This window comes from Rutilus rutilus (genome assembly GCF_951802725.1).
Source record: "Rutilus rutilus genome assembly, chromosome: 18".
NCBI lineage: Eukaryota > Metazoa > Chordata > Actinopteri > Cypriniformes > Leuciscidae > Rutilus > Rutilus rutilus.
In genome coordinates, this window is record NC_140231.1 from 16,128,685 (window position 1) to 16,150,136 (window position 21,452).

Consider the following 21,452-nt stretch of genomic DNA (forward strand, 5'->3'; position numbering starts at 1 on the left):
AATGCTTTTATAGTCATGCATCAGTTGCGTTTCCTAAAATGCAACAGTGCCCATCAAATAGTTTTTAAGAGGCATTGGTTCTGGAAATATTTTTTTCCATTCATTTTTCCCATAGGGATTTTTAAAAAGTCTTCGTTAAAGTGTTATAAGCCACGAACCAAACCAACCAGCTACGAGGTGAATCACAACATCGTACACTTTGCTTTGAAGCTAAACAAATATAAAAAAAACAAAAACAAAAAAACAACGTACTTAATGGCTTTAAAGAGGGAAAGAACTACAATCCCATGAAGCATTGCAAACAACATGTCGATTTAAAAAATGATGGAGAAATATAAAACTTTTAGTGAAAAATGTATTATATTCATAGAAAAATATTTATTGCAAGTTATAGATATATATTTATATATGTGTGTGTGTGTGCACACATTTTTAAGTATTTTGAGAGCAGTGCTTCAGGTGAGAGGGCGTTTCCTGCAAGCTCTTTTGAGGCTATTTGCTTGTCATGATTTGCTTGACTCTGATTGGTGGAAATTTCTGTACAGCATCATGGGTGATGTAGTTTTTCACCACAAATTCAGCTGTTAAACATGATTATTTAAAAAAATTATTTGAAATATTGCAGGCTGCCGGTTTCAAGAGACGCATTTACCATAGACTAACAACCTCGTAGCTCACAGTAGCTCTGTCTTTATATGTCAACCGATTAACTGTAGAAATAGAAAGCAGTATCCAAACCCCTTGTGTCCCTCCATTTGTGTATCACTGAGGTGAGCTGGTCTCAGAAAGTGAGAGGTTGTAGAAGAGGAACACACTCTGGTTGGCTGAGAGTTCCTGATTGCGGTTAATCACATGCTATGCCCACACTTGAACCATGAGGGCCAGAGGAAATGCAGCGCCCGACATACCACATCAAAAAATCATGCCTCCAGTTTAGATGCTACTTCAAACCATCATGCAAGATATAAAAGGAATGTTCCCTTAATGTCACCACTCAAAAAGGGCACGGCAAATATCTGGTTAAATTGCTGTTGCTGTTAATAAAAATTATATACAAATAGGATCCTGTGATGCCTGACTTGCATAATGGCTGTGTCTAAAACAAAAAAAAAAAGAAAAAACTAAAAAAACACTGCATTTGCATGCAATATAGGGGGGGCAGGAAGGCATCAAGGCAAATTTGAATCCTAATATATTAAGATGCCTTCATCTGGTTTGTTTTTAAGGGCAGTATTCAGTAGATGCGTCCTTCCATGCCTTTCTGCATGCAATTTGATGGTTGGTGGAAAAGGCTGGCTGACAGAGCAGTTCAAAGAAGTAAATTAATTCATAAATGTTTTTTTTTCTTGTTGTCAATGTCTAGATGCATATTAACTGAGAAACACATACTGTAGTCAGTGCAGGGCTCAACAATAAGGATGGCTGACCTGGGGTCAGTGGCTTGTGATAGGCATGGTCAGATAGTAAGAATGTGTTGAAAATTTCAAACCAATCAGTAATGTTATGCCATGGATGCCATTTTAAGTTAATTGCTGTCTTGAAGAACTCTTATTGAAGATAAGAGTGAAGAGCTGAAGAGCTTTTATTGCCTTTTCCTGTAAAATGTACAATAAATAATATTTTTAAATAAAAATTAAATTTAAAATTTAAACATTATACAGGTAAAGTTACAATATTACATTATACATGTAAATATACACTATCATTCAAAAGTTTGGAGTAACCAAGTCATTTATTTGATCAAAAATACAGTTAAAATAGTAATACTATAAAATATTATTACAATTTGAATTAACTGTTGAACAATTGAATGCATCCTTGTTAAATAAACGTGTTTATTTTAATCTTACTGACCCCAAACTTTTTAATGGTAATGTATAAATCTATATTTTTTTGTGTGTGAAAATGTTTGCAAAACAAGCAGAACATACATTTTTTTTAATAATCCATAGCGTTGAGCCCGGCAGTGAAAATTTGCTTACTTATCTCTAAAGATCACATACATTTTTTTGGGTCATTCAGTGTGATGTTATGGTGCTTTGGAAGTCTGCGTGAAATCACTTCCTTAGGTGCTGTCTGTTTAGTCATCGACTGAGTGGGCAATAAGGCAGCTGCCTTGTGTTTTGGACACAGCCACATTGTTAACCAGTAAGCAATTTAGGCTATGTCAGATTATTTGAAAACACCAAACTGTTCCCAGACATGTGCGGTGCCTTTTCGTAGTGATGTGGTGGCTTTCTGGTCTAATCTAAATCTAATATGGTGTGTTAGATAGCTAGTTAGAGCAGTCACCTTCAGAGTGTGCTGGAAAATCCAGCATCTACTGGTAGATGTGTTTTGAAATGTGGTTTCGACTGGTAGACCATGTTGAAACAAGAAACAAACCCGATACCACCTGGTCTCACCAGCTAGAAACCATCTACCATGTTCTACCAGTCTATGCTGGATTACACCCAGATACATGTCCATGAATTACCTTCTCCGTCTTCTTCCGGTTCGTTGGCTTCAATGGCTTCGATGGTTGCTGGAAGGAGAGATGGGGAGTGTGTTACACCTGAGCAAGCCATGCAACAGCAGAAACGCACAGGCAGCAGTTGTGCACAAGCAACGGCGGGCGTCGGGACAACCCTGAGAGACGCATGCACGCCAACCAGACTATGGACCACAGACTCAGACAATACCCTCAACCATTCGCACATTCTGCAGGAGGCTTCTCCTGCTTTTCACGCTTGCTGTGCTCTGGACACCCTAGAGGCCTCTCAGAAACTCATTCTCACCCCAGTTTACCAATGACGGGTAAACCGACCCACTAATGTGTCCATGCTTTGGGGGAACTAAAAGAGCAGCACCCCAAAGCCCGGAGTTTGTCAGAGGATACAGAGAGAGACAGATGGAGAGACAGGTGGAAGAGACAGGGACAGACACTATAGAGACAGTAAAGGAGGAAATAAAAAGAAGTGTGAGAGAGAGAGAGAGAGAGAGAGAGAGAGAGAGAGAGAGAGAGAGAGTAGGAGATAGAGGGAGACAAGAACCAAGAGAGGAACATGGCCAGTACTGGGTCGTGTTCTCACCACTCTGTAGAGTCTGCTTGCCTCCAGAAAGCACCCCGCTGGGCAGCATGCCAGTAGGGGTCAGGCCCTTCAGGGTCAACACATTCTCACTCTCTTCTCTGCAAAGACAGGATATAACCATCAGAAATAATATCAAACACTGATTTTACACTACTGTCCAAAAGTTTGGGGTCAACAAGATTGTTTAATGTTTTTGAAAGAAGTCTTTTATTCTCACCAAGGCTGCATTTATTTGATCAAAAACGCAGTAAAAACAGTAATACTGTAAACTGTAATTCCTGAATTTTCAGTCTTTAGTGTAACACGATTCTTCAGAAAATATTCTAATATGCTGATTTGGTGCTCAAGAAACATTTCTTAATATCAATGTTGAAAACAGTTGTGCTGCTTACTATTGTTATGTTTTATTGTGTCATATTTTTGCATTTATTTGAAATATAAATATTTTGTAACATTATATATATGTTCTTTACTGTCAATTTTGATCAATTGAATGCAGAAATATAAGTATTAAAGGTAGGGTGGGCAATTTCAGAGAGGCTAGCAATAGCAAGCTAGCTTTGAAAGCATGACATCCCACCCTCCCTTCAGAGCGCTCTCTAAAACCATGCCTCCTTCAAAACACATGAACGCACACAGCAGATTCTGCAAAGCATCATGAGAGACAGCGTTAAATGACCTCATGTCTTACCTAATGAGCGTAAACAACTAACAGAGCTCTCACTTGTACCACCTGACTGCTGCAGATTCATTTTGGCGTCGATAGTGTTGACACAGAAACTCAAATTCGAGTCTGAGGATGTGACCAGCACCGGGTAGAATGTCATTGGTGGCCATCTTGTAATTATGTTTCCGACATGGCGTGAAGGCAGCATAAGCTTGTTGTTTTGGTTCAGGAGGACCTGTAAATACGGCTGCTGTTTGTTGGCAGCGCTAGGTGACTGTCAGACAACAACTATGCATAGCCTTACAAAACACACTGATGACGTGTGATGTCTGTGCAAGCAGGTGAAAAATCCACTTTTTCCAATTTTTCACAATTTTCCAAATGAAAATTCTGTCAGTAATTACTCACCCTCATGTTGTTCCAACCCCGTAAGACTTTCGTTCATCTTCGGAACACAAATTAAGATATTTTTGATTAAATCTGAGAGCTGGATCACTCCTCCATAGGCTTCTAAGTGACCGAAACTTGCTGGCCCAGAAAATGTATTAAAGACATTGTTAATATAGTCCAAGTGACTACAGTGGCTCAATCTTAAGTTTATCAAGCGACGAGAATACTTTTTGTGCGCAAAAAACAACAAAAATAACGACTTTATTCCACTATTCATTTCCTTCTCTCTGGGCCTCAAGTTGGTTCACGTAGTGTTTTTGCGCAGCGCGTCTGTGTTACACGTCACCACGTAGGCTCACTATTGGCCGACGCTGGTCATGTGTGTGATGCGTGTGACGTGCAACACAGACGCGCTGCGCAAAAACACTACGTGAACTAACCCGAGGCCCAGCTAGAAGGAAATGAATAGTGGAATAAAGTCGTTATTTTTGTTGTTTTTTTGCGCACAAAAAGTATTCTCGTCGCTTGATATACTTAAGATTGAGCCACTGTAGTCACTTGGACTATATTAGCGATCTCTTTAATACATTTTCTGGGCCTGCAAGTTTCGGTCACCTAGAAGTCTATGGAGGAGTGAGCCAGCTCTCAGATTTCATCAAAAATATCTTAATTTGTGTTCCGAAGATGAACGAAGGTCTTACGGGGTTGGAACAACATGAGGGTGAGTAATTACTGACAGAATTTTCATTTTTGGGTGAACTAACCCTTTCAATTATTATGCTTTCATTCTGCATTCAGGCTGGACAGAAATTACAATATAAATTGTGATTTTTTTTTTTTTTACAGTAAATAAATAAGAAATAAAAAAAAGTATTGTGCCCATATTTTGGTTTAAATATATTCACAATATAATTGTTATCTTTATAAAATCACTTTTACTGTTATTCTTAGACAGTATAAATGGGTATTTATGAATCAAAATATACAGCTGCCTTTATATTTTAGGAAAGGGGTCTCTCAAAAATACTTACTGACATAATTATCCTCCCGAAACGTGCATTTTTATGTTACAACCACAGATGTCCAAAGAATTCAATACTGAACCTTTAAAATACTACCTATAAAATAGTTTCTTACATCCCAATTTTATGTTGTACTGAATATCAGCAATATCTTGCTTTTAAGAAGCCTTTCTTCTATATATTGTATATTACAAGCAAGAACGGTTTCATAAGCATGTGACCCAGCTGACCGCAGACTGAATGACTCAGCTGGAGGAAGCCCCATTTGTACCTGAGCACCGAGAACATCTTGGCCATCTTCCCAATGGCACGGATTTTGTTCCTAATCACCTCTTTGCGAGCAGCTGCTGCATTGGCTGTGGGCGGAAAGAAAAACATGAAGCAGTCTCAGTTTGTATGACCAGAGGCTAAAAACCTACAGAAACTTTTCTTCTTTTATATACATAGATGTAGACACACAAGAAAGTATGTATTGTGTTGGCGGCAGTTTCAAGACTAACTAACTTAAAGGTTGTATCAGTGATTTCAGGCCCCCCCAAAAAAAGATCACATTCATCTAATCTTTCCTAACGATCCGCTAGCTGCCCGCCCCATAAGCATGCCGTCAAAAAAACGCGTCTCTGTAGGCAGCCTAGGCTCTGAGATCTGCACACAAAAACAATTGGTTTCACCAACCACTCAAAACCAAAACAAATAGTGTTTCAACCAATCACCGACAGGGGGAGGGTGTTGTGAGGTTTTGTGCTCGTGCACGGCTGCACGCGAAGTCGGAGCTGAAGAAGAAGCTGGCTCAAAACCTCACAACACCCTCCCCCTGTCGGTGATTGGTTGGAACACTATTTGTTTTGGTTTTGAGTGGTTGGTGAAACCAATTGTTTTTGTGTGCAGATCTCAAAGCCTAGGCTGCCTACAGAGACGCGTTTTTTTGACGGCATGCTTATGGGGCGGGCAGCTAGCGGATCGTTAGGAAAGATTAGATGAATGTGATCATTTTTTTGGGGGCCTGAAATCACTGATACAACCTTTAAAGAAGCGACACTACTAACTAACCTACATGTTTCAGTAGTGTAGCTCAGTTTTTTCTTAAAATCATGAAGCTTTTAAAGTAACAAGCTACTTTTTCCAATGCGTAGAGTGACAAAACACTCACATTGTCACATTGTATATGGTGTAAATTGTTATATGTGTAACTGTTTTGGAATCAGAGATACACTGCTCTGATTAAAGTAAATAATAATGCTAAAATATTATTAGCTAAAAAATAGCTATTTTTTACTAGCTTGTTTCCAACCAGTTTGACTGTGGTTTAAATTGCTTTATAAGTAGCTTGTAACTTGAAATGCTTACATTTTAAAGTAGCTTTCCCAATACGTGTTGGAGTTAGTTCCTGTAGCGGCTAGCTAAGTCAAGCACAAAACTTAAGGGCTATTACAAACACAATATCACAACGGTGCTACTTAACAGGAAAGATACTGAAATGACCATGAGTCATAATTCAGGATGTACCTGACGCCAAAGAAAAGGCCCTCTCTGTTGAGAAATCATAATCATGTTTCATGTGGAATAAATCATGTTTATGTTCTGCGTAGGACAGTGAAGCGTACAAGTGAAGATGTCTCACCGTCAAAGATCTCTTCTCCATCATTCATCAGCTCATCATCAGAACAGATGCTCAACACATTTACCAGCATCTCCGTGACTGCAGGCCAAGCGACAGTCAATCACAACATATCAAAAGGACATTTAGTTGAAAGTAATCGGACATTAGCAAAAACGTTTTATTAAGCAAAAAGAATTGTCAAGCCTGTCAATATCCAATTGTACATAGATTTATGTGACAGAGGTACCTTTCTCCCCCACAAATGGCAGTGACCAGGTGAAGACATCCATGAAATTTGGCAGCCAGTAAGGATGAGGGGAGCAGTTAAACTGCCGGATGTTCATTACATTGTTCTCATACTTCAGAACGGCAGCTGAGGAAGTGAGTAATAAGAAAAAGTGAGCTAGCATTTGAGTTTTCTCTAATCAATAATATGAGAAATAATCTCAAGAGACCGTGGCTTCCTGAGCCTCTGGGTTTGTTTCCTAATCAACTAATTCAAGTGGAATCGTTTTCTAAACTGTGTTGATTCGCTAAAATAATGTGTACACACAATGATATGACAAAACCCAAGCTAAACGAGCTTTCTGAGGAAAAACACCAATCAAAAAGGGTGTAAATACATCCTGATATACAGTACATCAATTTGTAAGTGGCTGAACATTCATTTTCACAAAAAGCCTCCACTAGATGGTACTGCGGAGAGGTTGACCCTGTTCCATCAGCGGATGATGAGACCACATGGATGGAGTCACTCGAGCTGATGGTTCTGCCCACGCTCTCTGTTCTCAACACAAAGCTCCATTTTTCCCACACATATCTCACTGTAAGGGAAAGCAGGACTCACCTTTGTTATTGTAAACATCAAGGTAGTTTGGTGCAGAGAAGATGGTAATTAGGGAAGGGAATCCAGTAGTCTGACTCTTCCTGTACATCCGGTAGCTGTGAGAAGAGGGAAAGGGAAGATAAAAATGTTTTCATTTACTTTCATAGACAAAATGTGCAAAAACTGAACTTGTATGGAAAGATGTACCATTAAAAGGACACCTTATATACCACTAAAAGGCGCATATTAGTACACAAATAATACAAATAAAATACAGGGCTAAAGACAGGAAATACATACCCTGCATCTTGTGCTTCGTGTGCTCGAATGATTGATAACAAGTTATTATTCTGTAGGAAGTCACAGACAGCCGGATAACTGCAACACAGTGATTGAGAAAAGGAAAAGAGAATGAGAGAGAAAATAAGAGCCAACATTCAGAAACCGTGGGTGGATGAGTCTCATTAATGTTGTATTGTTTTTTCAATGCTTTCCACTGTCAGCCAAGCAAAACATTCATGTGTGAATGGAGCACGAGTGCAGTTCCATGTGTGTCCAGCAGGGGCAGTGTGGCGCTCAGCTGTTTATCACTCAATATCCATGTTTACAGATATCCTGAGAAAGAAATGCCTTGTTCTTATATGCAATTCAGAGTTCTATGGATATACATTAACATTCACACACTTTTGCACTCACAGTCTCAGCAGACCCTGACATGATTTGTGTTTCAATGGCATTTATATTTCAAAGTATTGTGATACTTTATCTCATGAAGCTGTATCAGTATTCTAATGCCAAGAATTTTAGATATATGGTTTAGTACATTTGTCGTAAAAAGAAGATGATTCAGGGCAATTTATGATAAGACAAGCATAATACCATTTCGTTAACACTTTGCAATTTGTTAGCATAAGTTAACTACATTAGTTAACGTGAACTAACAATGAAAAATATGTATAAAGCATTTCTATTAAACTTTGTAAATAGGCCTATTCGTTTCAACATTTACTAATACATTATTCAAATCAAAGTATCTGTTAATCTGTATCTGTTAATAATCTGATACTTAAAAGTATCTGTATCGGTTAATATTGTTTAATGAGCATAAACTAACAATGAACAGTCTGCAAAGTGTCACAAGATGGCATTAAATTACCTCATGTCTCAAATAACATTACAATAATAATGAATGTAAACAACTTACAGAGCTCTTACAGTACTTGAACCACCTGACTGCTGCAGATTAATTTAGGCGTTGATAAGTGTTGATAGATAGAAATGCATAAATCCGACAAATATGTGCATAAATCATTTAAAAAGGCGTTTACACAACACTGTTTTCAACTAAAAACGAAAAACTTTTTATGCATTTTGGCCATTCATTTACATGGCAACAGCATTTTGGGGACCAGAAAGCAATACCGTTATCATCTCTGTGTAAACTACAAAAACGTGAACTGGTGAAAACGGTGACGTCATCATGTGCATGCGCATTACGTGTTTAGTCTATAGGCGCCTAGTGTGTTTCCTTACAAAGTGACATCGTCAACTACTGGACTGGCACGCATAACACAGCTTTTTTAATCGTTTTCGTGGATCCGTGTGAACAGGGAAAAACTTTTCCGTTTTTAGTACATCGTTGTCAAGTAAACAACGCAGTCCAGTGAAAATTAAATAAATAGCTATACACAGAAAAAAAGGTAAAAAATCATAACGCAACCAAGAAATTAACATCCTATAACCTCAGAGCTCTGCTGATTGATTCCCACCTATATTCTAAACCTGTAACATTTTCTTCTGTGGAACAGAAAAGGAGCTGTCAGGCAGAATGTTCACACTGCTTTTTTCCATACAATGAAAATGAACGTGGAAGGACGCTGCCAAGCTTCTTTGTGAGAAAGCGCTGCTGTGCTAACATACGTTTGCTTATAACACAGAGAGTGTGTAAAAGGGTGTGTGAGCTGCTTTCTGTCTTTCTCTCTCGTGTCATCGGCTAATGAGGGGGCACTGCTGCTTTACCACTGCTTTCTACCAATCACTTCTTCCTCTGCATCTCTCTTTCTCTCTCGCTATCACTCGCTCCAGTTTGGGAAGAGGAAACAGGTCGTCATGGCAACACCACACTGCAGAGCCCTTGGGGATTGTGGGATAGATCGCAAAGCTGTGTTGCCGTTGCTGGCCGCAGTGTAAGCCCTTCACTCACTCCCTCCTTCCATCTCACTCTTTCTGCTGACTACGGTACGATCAAGAGGCTGAAAAGGCATCCCCCCTTCTCCTCGTCTGATATCTTCACCCTAGTCTCGCATAGTCTGACATTTGGCTATCAGCATAAAGTCTGGTCCACTTTCAGATTATTCTGACAATTATTCTGTGTGAGCATACTTCGCTAAACTATTGACAACAGACCAGCTACATTTTGTCTTAATTTGACTGCTAATTTGACCTAATGTGACTGCGCCATTACAATGGAAGCCAATCCGTAATAGTAAAAATACTCACTATTTCAATAGCTACAGGAAGTAAACAATATGCATGTTAACTGAACCAGAAAATATTCGGTGTAAAAAAATAAATAATAATAATAATTTACAGTTTTGCTTATGGATAAAATGTCAATTTTGCCACTAATTGCTTATTCTATACTCTAAATGTCTTCATTTGTATAGGAACCATATAACCACATACATAGAGCCTGCATTAGCATGAAGGCAATCACATAAACAAACGGAGTGAATGGAGTGAAAGAGTAGTGATTAAACACCAACATGGTGATTCAGGGAGGTGGGCAGCTCGAGGAACACTGACAACACAGATTAAAACAAATGGCTTCTGTGAGCCTTGCATAACAGAAATGTGTGTGGGTATGTATCTGTCTAAGTAGAGTATGAAGCATTGTGTGTATGTGTAATAAATTCAGTCTTGTGTGTCCTGTAACATGGCTGCCACTGGTATTATGCATAGACATACTAATAAATGTAAGGCCTCAAATCACTGGCCCAAATTTGGATGAATGGATGGATATAGACAGGAGGACTTTCTGTCTGTTTCTCACACACACAACGCTACTGTATAGCTACAGAAGATGAAATGCTAATGCTAATGCTAAAGCACAACATCAAAATGCTGAAAAACAAAAACCAATCTTTACTCTCGCCATGAGAAACAAACATTCATTCTCACATACACATGCTCACTGCTGTTCCATCAAATTTTCAGCAGTGTGTGAAATATTAAGAGGCTGTTGCTTTATGCATTCAGAGCAGAGGGCAGAAAACAAGGGCAACCCTGAACACCTGGAGAGACCCGACAACCCCCCACTGACTCGGCTGTCCTCATACACACACACTCACATGAATACACTCAAATATGTGCACACAATCTGTTACACAAGCATCTACATACACGCTGACACATATATAACGTATGCCTGTGCCTATTTACCTATACATACAAAGGAAACCGGGGCTAGTTGTCATATAAGCTGTTTCTAAGTAACTATAAGACTTTGGGCCCTATTTTAACGATCTGAAACGCAAGTAACTTTGTGGGCGGGTCTTGGGCGCTGTTGCTATTATACCGGTGGGATAAATTACTCTTGCGCCCGACGCAAATCTAAAATGGGTTGGTCTGAAGTAGCTTCATTACTCATAGGTGTGGTTTGGGCATAACGTGAAATAAACCAATCAGAGCGACATCTCACATTCCCTTTAAGAGCAGGCGCGCTTGTTCCATGGCGAATTGCTATTATAACGGCGGATTTGCCAGGCGCGGCTCACAGCCGAGGAGACCAACGTTCTCGTCAGGGCCGTAAAACACAGAGAAGGGACATTGGGGATGGAGAAACACACCCAAATTAGCTTTGGTTAAACAGGTGTATAATAATTTGGGTAAATGTGTAAGCTAGATTTATGCCTATTTTTTCACATCTTCATGGACACAACAATGATTTCCCTCGTGTGTTAATATTTTTCCTTGTAATAATGTATGGTTTTCTAAAAATGAGAACTGCTGCGTCTGTGTATAGATGAGAGAAGCAAAGTGCATGCACGTTGTGCACACGCATTGGTTATGGCCAAGCATGCGCCCTTAAAATAGCATATGAATAACATGCGCAACGCGGAAGGTCAGTGGCGGAATTGTTTTCTAAACCTGTAAAATATGTTTGCGCCGGAACACGCCTCCTCTTTGCGCTGAACCGCCCCCAGGGAGCGCAAATGCATTTCCTAGTTTACCGACGTGCGTCTGTGGAGGGAAAAGTCCGCTGTGCGTGGGTGCAAAATAGGAATGATACATGCGTCGGTGTACAAAGTCAATTGCGCTGGGTGCAAGATAGGGCCCTTTGAGTGAAAAGTTCAATGTTTGTGTGTTGGTTTCAAACACCTCATTCAAAATCATCTTAAAAAATTATAATTTTGTCTTCCAAACTAAAATCCTAATATCTTTTTCTATAGGTGCTGTGTAAAAAGATGAACACAATAAAACCTATATAAAACAGATTTTTTTATATATATTTTGAAAATTCATGTAAACAAAATATAATACCTTTCAAACGTTAGGGTTCAGTAGGGTTTATTTTTAAATAAATGAATACCTTTTTATTCATTATAGATGCATCAGTAACAGTAAATACATTTATAATGATAAAAAAGATTTCTATTTCAAATAAATTCTCTTCTATGAACTTTCTATTCATCAAAGAATCCTGTGATCAAAAAAACAATTATCATGGTTTCCATAAAGATATCAAGCAGCACAACTGTTTTCAACATTGATAATAATACATTTTGTTGTCATATTTTTATTTGGGCAAGTTGCCATTCATGTTTTAACAAATTTATTTGTTGATTACAATATATTTAGCATAAAACAATGGTTGTATGTTACCTTTTACAATTTAAAAATCCATAATAGGCCATTTTATGGCAGAATTCTTTGTGACAGCTTTTCTCATATAGTGTGACACCATGTCCACACTCAGGCACATCAAAACACACACCTTTAAAAACACAAACATCACCCACCTGTAGAAGTATGAGCAGCCTCTGACTGTGTTGTGGCTAAAGTACTCTTGGCTCTTTTCATTGCCGAAGTCCTCCAGTGGATCAGACCAAAGCAAATCACACATAGGCCCGAATGCTGGGGGCTCCTTGAACCGGTCCAACTAGGCCACAGAGACACAAATATAATACAGAATACAGTAATACACACACATTCACTGCTTTCTTGTGGCCATGCATGAAATCTTTCTCCTCCCACACACAGCGCTGCTGTTAACGCATGGCTTGGCAGTACCTTCTTTATGTCGTCTAAGTTCTGTATTTCTGGGGACAGGCCACCGTGGACGCACAGGAACTGTTGGTTCATGAGAGCTGCCAAGGGCAGACAGTCAAACGCATCCATACAGGAATCGTAAACCTGCTCTGAATACTTGATTTTACCTGATACACAGAGAGGGAGAAAGAGAACAAGTGAGTATAAAGGTACTATCAAACACATAGAAAATTAATTTACACAGACATCCATGAGCCAATATCTGTTACTCTGTTTTTCACTTTCCAAAGACATTTTTAGTGCTAGCATAACAAAACGAAGACCAAAGAATATGCATTAGATGTGTAATTGATGCTTTATCTGTGTGGGGTTGTTTTTCTTGTGCTGCCACAGAGCATGATGGGAAATAAAGTCTGATTGCACACATCTGTCACCTCATAAACTTGCTGAATGAGTAGAATTCTTTCTTAAGAGTAAAAACTAAATGGTACCATCAGCATTCACAATTCAGCTGGTGTCATGTAGTTAACGACGTGACCGTTAAGGACCTATATAAACTTGGTATTTATGTAAATGATCTCTGTTATGATTGGTTATTCTCAGCATAATGGCACTGTTGTTATCAGGGAGAAGTTGCTGAACTAAATGAGCATATGTAAATATGCTACATAAATTAATATGTAAGCGTGGGCAGTCATTCTAATAGGGTAAAGATTCTGACATCACAGGCATGCGTTAACATTAAAGTATGTTGACATAGTACGTCAAGCTCTTTCATTTCAAAAGAACAAAAAAATCTTGGTTTCCCACGATATGCCCCCTAAGGCTAAATGAAGGAAAGTCATTTTAAGAAAGATACCAGAGGTGACATCATGTTTTTTTTTTTGTTTTTTTACAGTTCTTTTGCCAAAAACAACCTAATATTTGTTGCAAACAACAGATATTTTGTTATGACAGCACTTATCATGTTTTTCTCTGGCCTCATTAGATTCCTACTGGGACCGAATTTTAATGGTCAGCCCCATGTGTCTCAGTGCGTCACAAACACTCACACACAAGATAAACAGTGTCTCGAGACAGAGAAGGTTTTTTTTTCTCTCTCAGTGTGTCGACGCGTGTCCTATTCTCATTATGTCTCAATACGCCACCTCTCAAAAGCATATGTAACCATGCCGACACGTCAGTGGAGTAGACACAGAAAGAGTTTGCCGTCACCTCTCCCTCCCACCTCACCTGTCTCTGTGCTCCGCCGCTCTGCCTCATGGGAAGGCTCCATTCTGAAGCATTACCTCATACTCCACATCCCACCCCCCCTCCACCCCTCCCAACTGCTCTGCGTTATAAACCTCATTCACCTTAAATGGAAAGATTTGTCCTTTCAGGAACAATAGACATAGGAAATTGAGGGCTGTGCTCTGTTATTCTAATTTGATTATTTACTGTGAAATATAGGGACATTGAAATTCATATACCCCTTTTAAACTTGTCATTTTTCTGAAACATGGATTACAAAACAAATATACAGATAAAGCTAAAACTTTACAATAAGGTCTCATTTGTTAACATTAGTTAATGCATTAACTAACATGAGCTAACAATCAGCAATATGTTTTATTTTGACAGCACATATTAACCTTTGTTACTGTTAACTAATGTTAAACTTACCTATAAAACATATAAACAATACAATTATTTATTCTAAATAAGGAAATTATATAATTATATTAAATATACTGGAATACAGAAAAATAAATCGCTATGGAATCTACACCTTTCCAATCTTTTTAAACCATTATTCTGAGCTATGAATTACAAGTCAGATGTAAATTCAGATTTGAAATATATTATAAAAATAAATGATGTTAAATATATATGCTACCATTCAAAAGTGAAGTATTTTTTTATGTTTTAGATGTATTTTATGCTCACCAGGGCTACATTTATTTGATCAGAAATACAGTAATACTGAAATATTAGTACAATTTAAAGTAACTGTTTTCTATTTTAATATTTTTTAAAATGTAATTTATCCCTGTGATGGCAAAGCTGAATTTTTAGAAGCCATTTTGTCAAAACATGTTGAAAACATTTATACTGCTTGCTTAATATTTTTCCCGAAACCGTGAACAATTTTTTTTCAGGATTCTTTGATGAATGGAAAGTTCAAAACAACTCAAATATAAATCTTTTGTAACATTATTAACATAATAATAACTTTACTGTCACTTTTGATCAATTCAATGCATCCTTGCTAAATAAAAGTATTAATTTACTACTGATACTTTTCTCTAGTAATTCTTTCGCCATTACAAATGACATAACCAGCACATTAAAACAGCATTGCAAGCGCAAAAGGGGAATACTCACATTCTTGTTTGAAGGTGAAATATTCTGTCAAATGTCTACATTCATGATTTCCTCTCAGTAAAAATAGCGTCTTTGGGTAGAGGATTTTCAGTGACCAGAGGTACAGAACACACTACAGAGAAGGAGAGAGAAAAAGAGCTGAAACATATGGCCAAATCCATGAGATACCTACAAACATCATGCTAATTAAGGCCAAGTCTGTGTAGTGTTAATGATACACTTCCAATTACATTACATATGTTATCACATCTACTGTCAGCCCTCATCACCTTCACTGGCTGCCCGCGGACCAAACCATACGTGGGTTTCCTCCTCTCCCTTTACTGCTAATACACACACACACAACCAGGCTGACTAACTCATGCTGATCTCATGTATTTATGCTTTAACAAATAGAAGAAGATTTCTCCACCAAAAACATTAGGAGATGAGTGATTGAATTGAGCAGTCTGTGTTGAAATGTGTTCGCAGAGCTAATCATGGCCTACAGTCAAAGATGGCAGAAACTGGACATGTCAAAGAACGTGAATGTCAGAGCACAGCGCTCACGGATGACTGATTCCTCTTCTCTATTTGAAGCTGGAGGAAGATTCCCTGACGTGTGTGACAGAATTGGCCGTTCTTGTTATCAAAGGAACACTACAAGATAACTGGGATAACTATCAGCCAATAACCATGTCTGCTTGGTCAAAAGAAACTGTAGGTTATGCTTTCATGTGAGTTTCAAAACCTACCGACTGCCTTGAAAATGGAAAATGGACATTTTTTAAATTGTCTTTTTTTAATTTTTTTTTATTAATACTTTTTTCAATAAAAAACACTTTTTGTCACATGGTGCAAGCAGTTACAGTGGTGTCTTGCAATTTGGCATGCTATAATCCATCGAAAACAAAAACTTTTTAATGCTTTTATAATTATAATGCTGTTTTAATGAGCATTTATTCAGTGATTAAATTAGTTATAATGTTTATTAATTGAAAGACAACATGGAATATTTCTTATTTTTTAGACATGTGTCATCAAACATGCATACATACATATTACAACATTTAACCTCTGCCAGTTTTCGTAGAATTAGTTTATTAAATATTTTGACTATTTTAATAATGCTTTCAGCTAGTGCAGTTACTCTTTTTAACACAATTTCACAATGTTTAATAAAATGCTGCCGATTTTTCTTAAAAATCAGTAATGAAATGCAAATTCAATCTAGACATGGTAATGCCACAAATTAACCTTTTCATTCAAATGAATCCAAATACTTTCAATTCTTTCAATTCTTTCAATTAACGTAATTACCATGAAACCATGAATAGATGTAGGGCTGGACGATATTGCAAAAATATGATCACAATATTTTCTTTCCATATTGATTGATATCGATATTTATCACAATATATCATTTGTTAATGCTGCCAGCTCGAAGAGTATCCCGACAATGACTGAAGCCTGGAGAAACCAGAAGGTTCATTAACTAAATTTTAATATTTTATTAGCAAAAATAGAATAACATAACGTAAACTTTTAGCTGTGCATCTTGCTTTTTCTGCCTTAAAACAACAGAAGTTAGGTTGCCTTGTAAGGTATTAAAGTAGCAGAAAACATCCCAATCATTTGAAGAAGTACAACCTATACAAATAAAGTTGGATAAAATAAAGTTCAAAAATATTAACTATGCACTGATTTTACATCTATGAAATTATTTAGAGGTAGATATTTAAGTAAAAAGTGCAAAATATAAACATTGTAAACCAGTCATTATGATACACAGATTGACATGGGACCACATTCTTGTACACTCTGTGTTGTGGTTGGGATGATGATGGAAAAGGTTTTTTAGGTTTCCTGCCTTGGTTGGAACCAACCAACGACTTATTTTGCACACCGTCCAGGCCATGAACGCGGTTTTCCATTTCACTTTTCTATTGTTTTTTTCTATGTAAACCTGCACTAGACAGATGTGTTTGACCGTTGCACTCTCATGCATGACACAACATTCTAAAAAGGCACCGCTCAAGTTAAAAGATGTTAATCTTTTTGTTCCACTGACCTTAGTCTATCACTTAGCCCTTAGTCTTAGTCTATCGTTTAGCCCTTAGTCTTAGTCTATCACTTAGCCCTTAGTCTTAGTCTATCGTTTAGCCCTTAGTCTAAGTCTATCACTTAACCCTTAGTCTTAGTCTATCACTTAGCACTTAGTCTATCACTTAGCCCTTAGTCTATCACTTAGCCCTTAGTCTTAGTCTATCACTTAGCCCTTAGTCTTAGTCTATCACTTAGCCCTTAGTCTTAGACTATCACATAGCCCTTAGTCTTACGTCTATCATTTAGCCCTTAGTCTTAGTCTATCATTTAGCCCTTAGTCTTAGTCTATCATTTAGCCCTTAGTCTTAGTCTATCACTTAGCCCTTAGTCTTAGTCTATCACTTAGCACTTAGTCTATCACTTAGCTCTTAGTCTAGTGTCTATCACTTAGCCCTTAGTCTTAGTCTATCACTTAGCCCTTAGTCTTAGACTATCACTTAGCCCTTAGTCTTACATCTATCATTTAGCCCTTAGTCTTAGTCTATCATTTAGCCCTTAGTCTATCACTTAGCCCTTAGTCTTAGTCTATCATTTAGCCCTTAGTCTTAGTCTATCACTTAGCCCTTAGTCTTAGTCTATCATTTAGCCCTTAGTCTTAGTCTATCACTTAGCCCTTAGTCTTAGTCTATCACTTAGCCCTTAGTCTTAGTCTATCATTTAGCCCTTAGTCTTAGTCTATCACTTAGCACTTAAACTTATACTGTTATACGGCAGGGGGCGCTGTTACTCATCTTCTGAAAGCGTACTGTATCTCCTGATCAAAACACATGTGAAGAAGACGCAGAAACAAGCAATATTACATGCAAACATATGCATACGGAAATTTAATGCATTTAATTTAATATTCAACAATATTATTGATCTGCCTGCATTGACACCATTATATGAGAACAGAACTGAGCTGGACGATCACGGTTTTTTCCAGAGCGGCTATATACATAAATTAACTTACTTAAGATGGACTTTGACACTATTTTCTTCTGGAAACAAACTTTGTTGCATTATTTTCCTGTTATCACTGTAAAGCTATGAATAAATGTGACTTGACTTGACTTGTAAAATCACACGATCATCAACATTAAACAGCATATAAATCAAAACTGCTGAAATGAATGAAATGTCAATCCAGGACGAGCTATAGGACTGTGCAACCATTAGGGGTGTTGATGGACTCGATCTCCTCCATCTATGTTTTGATCATTGTTCTGAATCGTAGTCTTTGACAAAATTGCTATTTTCACAGTTTTTTGACCAAAATATTCTGGGGGCCATGACATTTTTGGAGAAAATGTTAAAAACTACTGGCGGTGGCTGGCAACTTTTCTAAAAGAGAAAAAGAGAAACCCAGACCACCTCCATATAATTGATGTTGCGTTACCCTTTTTTTCAACAATTTCCTCAGCTTTGGTTAGCTTTGGAGATTAACGCAATTTCACTTTCGTTTCCCTCACCGGCTCCCTGCAGACTGACTGGCTGTTGTAGCGTCTATTCCTGCTGTGGAGTAAGTATTGCTGGGGTAATTCATACTCATATTGAGTGATAATGTCGACATAAATTGTATCGCGATCTCTATATGACATTGTTTATCACCCAGCCCTAAATAGATGGATGCATACTCTTCTCACCTCGATACTGAAGTAACCCCGGTCCACATAGTCGCCCAGGAACAGGTATCGTGTCGTGGCTGGAGAGCCGCCCACCTCAAACAGCTTCATCAGGTCGAAAAACTGCCCATGAATGTCACCGCACACTGCATAAAGGAAAAGAAGGTGGCGGAGAAAGAGAGCGAGAGAGAGAGAGAGGAGAAAATATTGACTAGCTGAGCTGGATGCAAACAGACACAACTGTTTGCTTGCTCAATATACAGGATATACAAATGTTAATCCATGGGGGATTCATACAGCCATAGCTACTAAAATCATTCTGTAACCGCGTAATCCCTTAATGTCAACATGTAGATTGCTCGAGTCATAATGAACTGATCAAATTGACAGGAAGCACAATCACAGCTGTGCACATCTAGGGCCGTGAAACACCTAAAAGCCTATACCCAACATACTGTAGCTGGCCTGAAGATCTTTGTTGCTCCTTTTGCAACATAATTCTCTCTCTCTCTCTGAGAGTGAGAGAGGGAGAGGGAGAGAGAGAGCAACGCAAACTCCTGTTTCCATGGAGACATGAATTTGATGAGAATAAAGAATGAAATAAATGAGGAGTTTGCGTTGGCATGGAGATGCTGCCTAAGAGTTTGCCCCAGAGGCCTCTCAGCCTGTAGTGTGTGTGGGTGTGGCCACGGACACACACGCGTTTAAAACCCTCTTAGCTTCTTCGTCACATATCCCTATACCTAGATACGAAGCCCACATCGCTGTCATGCGAAGATAGAGGTTTGTGGAATTATAAGCAAGTGTGTTTGTTCTGACTCTTATGAGAATTTCAGTCAAACTCCGGCGCTTGAGGAATCTGGGTTTACAGCAAAAGTCCAGATTGTGTGATATGACCTAGTGTAAGTGCGTCACCATGCTTGAGACCTGTGAGAAACTGTGGAGCATGTCACTTCCTGTTTCTCCCACTTAATATACATCATGAAATCGCTTGACAAGCAGTTTTCTTTCCTTGTTAATGTACAAATCTGTTCAAAACCTTGGGGTCTCTTATGTCTCTTAAGTCTCTTATGCTCATCAGACAACATTTATTTGATCAAAAATACAGTACATATGGTAATATTGTAAGATTTTAAAATATTATACTGTTTTCAATTTTAATATAGGCTATATAATACATTTCTGTGATGCAAAGTTGAATTTTCAGCATCATTACTCCATTCTTTAGTGTCACATGACATTTACATTTAAATGTCATGTCACATGATCCTTAAGAAATCATTCTAATATGCTGATTTGCTGCTCAATAAACATTGCTTATTATTATCAACGCTGAAAAAAACATAAATATTTTTTTATATATTTTTTGCAAGATTCTCAGCATTTATTTGAAATAAAAAAAATCTTTTGTAACATTTCTTTACTGTCAATTTTAATCAATTTAAAGCATCACAGCTGAATAAATGTAATAATTTCATAAAGACTGACACCAAACTTTTGAACAATAGAGCATGTCTTATTGGAACAGGAAGGCAATACATACAACAGGGATGTGCAAATCTACATATTTTCAAATTCGACCAGTCATTGGGTTGCCTGAACGACTAGTTGACCAATCAGTCTTCAGGGATCCCTGTATAACAGGCTGCTTCTTATGGGCTGTTTAGACACGTTCATATTCAATATTTTTGACTTGCTTTCCTAGAAGAGAGATACTGTCTCTCTTCAATGTCTGAAATAGAAATTGCAATCGTTTTTTCTGTGATTTTTAAGTGAAATTACTTCTCGAATGAGAATTGGTTGGATTGTTGTCGTCTGCTAATTGCTGCAATCTCATGGTGTGAGTGAAATGTTGTTGGAAGCAACAGAAAAGTTAATGATTTTGTTTAAACCGGCACAACACTTGAATTTTTAACAAATAACGATGTGAAGGATAAATCATTTATAATAAACATTGTAATATTCCAATAGAAAAAGAAGAATTTGAGGTGACTTTAAAGGGATAGATCACCCAAAAAGAAAAATTGTATCATCAAGTTGTTCCAAACATGTACGCGTCGTTTCTTTCGTCTGCTGAACACCAAAGAAGATATTTTGAAGAATGCCGGTAACCAGACAGTTGACGTTAGCCATTTACTTCCATAGAATTATTTTTTTCCTATGGAAGTCAAGCTACCATCAACACTGAAAAAAAATTGATTCGTTGAATTTAATAAAACCAATTATCGTAAGTGGTTGCACACAATTGATTTTAGCTACATTTAAACAAATGCATTTAGTTGAACTTAATCAATTTTAGTTCAACTTAATGCATTTGTTTAAATGTAGCTAAAATCAATTGTGTGCAACCACTTACGATAAAACAATTGATTAAATTCAACGAAGTGACCTATTTGATTACCAACATTCTTTAAAATATCTTCTTTTGTGTTCAACATACAGGTTTGGAACAACTTGAGGGTGAGTCAATTATGACTAAATTTTCATTTTTGGGTGAACTATCCCTTTAAATGATCATCATTTAGGAGTACACTAGCATACACAAAGCT

At 37.7% G+C, this 21,452-nt stretch overlaps 1 protein-coding gene across 2 annotated transcripts in view; it reads right to left on the minus strand.

Moving 5' to 3' along the window:
• ppp3ca (protein phosphatase 3, catalytic subunit, alpha isozyme) overlaps window positions 1–21,452 on the minus strand; it is a 52,437-nt gene that overhangs the window by 4,082 nt on the left and 26,903 nt on the right. Inside the window, exons 3-13 of one of the 2 annotated variants that reach the window (XM_084388098.1) lie at window positions 18,925–19,049; window positions 15,215–15,326; window positions 12,869–13,014; window positions 12,598–12,737; window positions 7,877–7,954; window positions 7,598–7,692; window positions 6,998–7,123; window positions 6,772–6,849; window positions 5,422–5,506; window positions 3,072–3,169; window positions 2,477–2,524 (exon numbers count right to left, since the gene is read on the minus strand). In XM_084388098.1, coding sequence (XP_084244224.1) covers window positions 2,477–2,524; window positions 3,072–3,169; window positions 5,422–5,506; window positions 6,772–6,849; window positions 6,998–7,123; window positions 7,598–7,692; window positions 7,877–7,954; window positions 12,598–12,737; window positions 12,869–13,014; window positions 15,215–15,326; window positions 18,925–19,049 — 1,131 coding nt within the window. The remainder of the gene's footprint in view (window positions 1–2,476; window positions 2,525–3,071; window positions 3,170–5,421; window positions 5,507–6,771; window positions 6,850–6,997; window positions 7,124–7,597; window positions 7,693–7,876; window positions 7,955–12,597; window positions 12,738–12,868; window positions 13,015–15,214; window positions 15,327–18,924; window positions 19,050–21,452) is intronic. The other variant, XM_084388099.1, reaches the window with a different exon arrangement.